Raw genomic sequence first — 4935 nt, forward strand, 5'->3', positions numbered from 1 at the left:
GGGGACATTACTCCCTCTGGCAGCTTTCCAAGTCTCCTTGTGCCTCCTTCAGGTGCCTGCCATGGTTAGGTACATCCACCAGTGGCTCATGGCAAATCAGTTTGCTGAGCACAGGCTGGACAGAACCCTGATGGATCTCACCGAGGCACAGCCCAATGATGTGGTGATGACTCTCCTGCGTGTGGCCCCATCGTGTGACAGGTATGGGGCCCACCTGCCCAGAGGGCTCAGGGCTCACCAGCCCAGACCCTGTACAGACTGTTCCAGGTGTCTGAACAACAGAGAGTTCCAGGCCCTCTAGCTGCTCCCTTTCCCAGCCCTGGCATGTCAGTCCCTGAGCCTGCTGTCATGCTCCCTCCCTGACCCTCAGGGGCCTGTCCCCACAGGGCTGGGCTGCCTGGGTATTGCCAGCGAGGGGCAGTGGGCAGAGGCAGAGCTGGCAGCCAGCTCAGCTCCCCGCTGCTGCCCAGGCAACAGTTCTGTGTCTGAGACTGCCCTGAGACAGAGCTCTGGCCCCACAGAGCTGCCATGACCATGTGGAAGACGATCTTGTGCTCGAGCAGGACTGCGAAGCTGGCGCAGCTGAGACTCCTGGACGTGATGCGGAACTGGCCAGAGCACAGCACATGCACATCTGACGGGGACAGAACTGGTGTCTTTGCCCTGGCTGTGAGTTTTCTGGAAGTGGCCTTTGCTCACCCCAAGGCCGCCTCTCCAGCAGCTCTCCACCCGCCTTTCCCCTCTGCATCTCCCTGTCTCAGGTGCAGGGCTGAATCCTGGCCTAGGGACAGCTTCAGGGGCACCAGGCCCCGTGCTCCCCCTGCGTCTCCCCTGGCCTCTCCCTGCCATGCTCGGGCCCTGCCGTACCGACACCTCGGCACTGAGCGCTCTCTCGGGGTGCTTTGTCCTTTGCAGGCAACTCTGGTGATGTGGGAGATCCTCCATCTACCCTGTGTCCCACATACAGTGCCGATGTATTTTCCCCGCCTATTTGTCCACCTGCTCTTCCAAATGTTCTTCAGCACTCTGGATACACCAGAGGAGGTCAATAGCTTCTGGAAGGGATGCCAGGAAGAACACGGCCTTGCCAGCAACCCCAAAAGGTTCACCAGGCCAGTCCTTCTGTCCCTGCCATGTCCGCAGGCAAGGAGCCAGTGCTCCCAGCATGGCCTCAGCTTTGCTCTGCACACCGGTTTGCAGTGCGGACACTGAAGTTCCTGCTCTGCCAAACGCAGTATAAGGATGTGGCGACCGCAATGGAGCACAACAATGGCTGGAACATGCTGCTGTGTGCTGACCTCCACTACCGTGGCATGGGTCTGCTGGCCAGGTGAGATCCCCCTCTCCCCTCTGCCCACGGCATATGTGCTCTGTACCCAGGGTGCCCCACACAATCCCGTGGTCTTGGGTCAGAGGGCCTTGTTACCGAGGGATGGCCAAGCAGACGGAAAAGGCTGGGAGAGGAGGGTGCCCACAAGGAACTGCCTCTCAAATGGCCCAGGCCCCCTTGTAGGATGGTGGGCAAAAACCAGGACTCCGGGAGTCAGTCCTAGGAGAGGTTTGTCCCCCTGGCTCACAGTCCTTTACTCCTGCCAGGGAGATGTCCCGTGTCTCCCTACCCTTGTGTTCCCGGATCTTTCACTACCTGCTCCGCCTTCTCAGCACACAAGAGGCATCCTGGGATCTGCCTGCCCTGGCATTCCTTGTGGAGGTTAGCCTGATGGCCAGCGCTGCCTCGCTGAGCTCCCTCCCAGTTCTTTGTCCTCTCATCGCCACAGCTGCCTGGGACGGTGCCCAAGCCCAGTGCTGCTGTCTGGGCTCCTGCTGGCCGGGTCCCCTGCCACTGCCCTGTGCCTTTCAGATCCTGAAATACCAGGACCTGAGTGAACAAAGCGGGAAATGTGTCCTACAAATCTTGTCACAGCACCTGAGGAGCAAGTGCAGGGAGAGGCGTTGCCTGGCGCTCAGGGCCCTTCTGCAGCTCATTGACGATCCCTCCATGGTGAGAACAGGGCAGTTGCTGAAGCTGTGCTGGAAAAAGCAGCCCCTTGGGCTTCGGGTGCTGAGGCAGCTGCTCCCAGCTCTCCTGCCTCCCTGTTCAGCTGCCCCTGTGCTTCAGGACAGGCCTTTGGCCTCTGCGGCCTGAGGCAGCAGGGTGGTGTTTCACAGACTTTTGTTCCGCACAGGCCAAAAAAATGTGCAGCCTGACTGAAAGTCTTCTGGAGCTGCTGCGGGACACAAACGGCGAGATAGTTAGGATGACAGTCATGGCACTCAGCTTTATAGTCTTGGAAAACACCATGCTGCTACCCAGCCCTATTGCCATGCAGCTGACTGAGGTGCTCCTGCCACTCTTTGACCATGTAAGGTTCTGTTCCCCCAGCCACAGCCACTGGGTGTGACTCGGACAATTGGCGGTGCCCTGTGGATTTGCAGGCCAGCGTCCAGATGAGCCCTGAGCACACGATGCTGAAGTCTTTTTTCCTTCCTTTCATACAGGAGAATAGCCAGGTGCAGCAGGTGTCCATATTAATCTTTCAAACACTGCTGACTCTTCTACTCAAGAAAGAAAAAAAGGCCCTGAAGACACATGTGCAGCAGAGCCTGCTCCCTCTCTTCTTCCACTGCCAGGAAAAGAATCCACATGTGGCAGAGGTGAGGACTCGTGGGCTGCTGGTGTCCCCCTGGGAGGGGCTGGGCTGCCTCTCTTGCCCTGGCACCTGCCGGGCTGCAGCCTCCTGCAGGCCTTGGCACAGGGATGTGGCTCCTGTGCCCTGAGCTGCGGTGCCATCTACACATCTCTGCTGCTCTCCAGGCCTCTCGGGAAACCCTGCTCTGCGCAGCCAAGTTCCTGAAGAGGAGGAATCTCGAGATGCTGCTGAAGCAGGAGCAGCTGTTGCAGTTCGCCGAGTGTCTGGTAAGGAGGGCCTGGAAGTGCCAGGCTCAGCCTGGAGAAGCCCCCTGAGCGCGGTGCTCACTGTGTGCGCTTGGCAGCTGTGGCCCTGCCCAGTGCTGCACGCGAGGGCCGCACGGGCTCTTCTCCAGGCTCCTGTGGGCCCGAGCCGGGCGCCGACGGAGCCCCGGCCCAGCGGGGCGGGGCAGCACCGCGGCTCCCCGGGCAGCACCCGGCCCTCTGCCCCCTGCCGAGCCCGGCGCCAGCGGCTGCTGGCCGCGCCTCAGGGCTGTACGGGCAGCGGAGGCCGGGGCCTGGCAAAGGGACACAGCCCGGCCCGGCCCGACCCTTCCCTCCCGCCGCTGTCTCTAGCTGGCAGAGGACAGGAGCCGAGCGGCCGAGCACCTGCGCCAGGCCCTGCCGTACCTGCGGAGCCCACAGGAGCCCCTGCGAGAGGCGGCCATCAGGTTCATGGGTGAGCCCCGGCTACCTCCGCGCCCCTCCACGCCGCAGCTTGGCCCCAGCCCCGCCTGATGCCCCGGCAGCGGCATCCGGGCCCGGCGCAGTGGAGCCGCGGCTGCCCTCGGGGCTGCTGCCGCCCTGTCACAGCCGTGCCCTTGGGCGTCAGTATGCTGCAAGGGCCCGGGCTGAGCCCTGCCGGGCCAGGAGGGCGTGTGGCCACAGGGCTGGCAGCTGGCAGGCAGCTGTGCCGCTGGGCAGAGCCATGACACGCTCTGTCTTCCCAGCGCTCGCCGGGGCACTCATGAGGGGGAAGAAGGAAGAGCTCCAGGTGCTCAATGAAGGTGAGCGAGGACAGCGGGCTGGCAGCGGGGGCTGGCAGAAGGAGCTGCAATCCCTGTCCCGGCGGCGGAGGGCTCTTCCCTGTGCGGACGGTGGTCCACACGGCGTGGGCAGAGCACACAGACATTTCAGGGGCACGTGCGGGATTCGTAGCCAGCAGCTTTGGGCTGATCCCAGTGGTCCCTGCTCCCTGCTGGCCATGGCTGGAGCAGGCTGGGATGTCCCTGGCATGGGGTTCTCGTTGTGTCACCACAGATCCAGGCTCTCACTGTGGCCCTGTTCTTCTCTCTTCCAGCCGTTGAAGAGATGGCAGATAACACCAGCCTTGCCGTCGGAAGCCTGGCAATTCAAACCTGGTGCATGCTCCGGGCAGTGGAGCGGCCTCGCATCTCCGTGTTCCAGAGGCTGCGAGATCAGCTCCGCCGGGCATGGAATACACGGCCTCGTCTGTCAGGCCTCGGCCATCTGTCCTGCTGGAGATCTGCATTGAGCTGATCTGGGAGGCTCTGTCTGCTGTGGCCACCCGAGCCAGTTGGATTTTCTTTTTCTTCAAGACTGTTCAATTCTTCTTCTTCTTTAGTTTTAGGATAGAAATATAGGATGTGTTAGAATAGACAGATTCCCAGGAGCTTTCTTTTGCTGCCAAGGGTCTGCAGGGCACTGGGGAAGAGGGGGAGAAGGGTGCTTGTGCTCAGCAAGCTGCCCAGGCATGTAATGTTGTAGGGAAAATGGCCAGATGCCCCTTGGCCTTTGGTGGTTCTGCTGAAGCCTTTGTGCTGGTGACAGAGCGGGTGGGCAGGGGCTAGAGCTGCGGGAATCCCTGCGAGACCGATGCCTGGAGATGGCCACGACCCCTGTTCCAGCTGGGAACCACCATCAGTGTCCTCCTGCCCAGGTGTTGCTGGCTGGATTGCTGAGAGCTCCTGTGGTGTCTCATGATTGGGCTCCTCTGGAGCTGCAGTGAGGTTGCAGTGCTGCTGCCGGGCAGGTTGGCCAGGCTGGGGGAGACCCTGAGGGGACGGATCCACAAAGCTGTGAGGGGCTATGGAGGCCCCGATGGGACAAGGCAGTGGGAAGGCACGAGGGGGATGTTTGAGTTGTGCTAGGAGGCTACAAGGGCAGAAGAGGCACCTGAGAGGCTGGGGGCAGTGGGAAGCCCTGAGGAACTGGGTATCAGAGGCCATAGGCAGCTCCCAGCCAGCCGCCTTGTTCTGACACCTGCCTGCTCTGGTGCTTCCCCC

The 4935-nt window shown here is 61.7% G+C and overlaps 1 protein-coding gene across 1 annotated transcript; it reads left to right on the forward strand.

The window, feature by feature from the left end:
- Positions 1–1256: 1256 nt before the first annotated feature.
- On the forward strand, positions 1257–3427 carry LOC148220701 (uncharacterized). The gene is made up of 7 exons (XM_088180982.1): positions 1257–1330; positions 1597–1711; positions 1862–2002; positions 2187–2363; positions 2500–2655; positions 2816–2917; positions 3266–3427. Exons 1-7 carry the CDS (start codon positions 1257–1259, stop codon positions 3425–3427), a joined length of 927 nt encoding a protein of 308 aa, XP_088037108.1.
- Positions 3428–4935: the final 1508 nt, after the last annotated feature.

The sequence above is a fragment of the Sturnus vulgaris genome, chromosome 31 (assembly GCF_052056855.1).
Source record: "Sturnus vulgaris isolate bStuVul1 chromosome 31, bStuVul1.hap1, whole genome shotgun sequence".
Lineage (NCBI taxonomy): Eukaryota > Metazoa > Chordata > Aves > Passeriformes > Sturnidae > Sturnus > Sturnus vulgaris.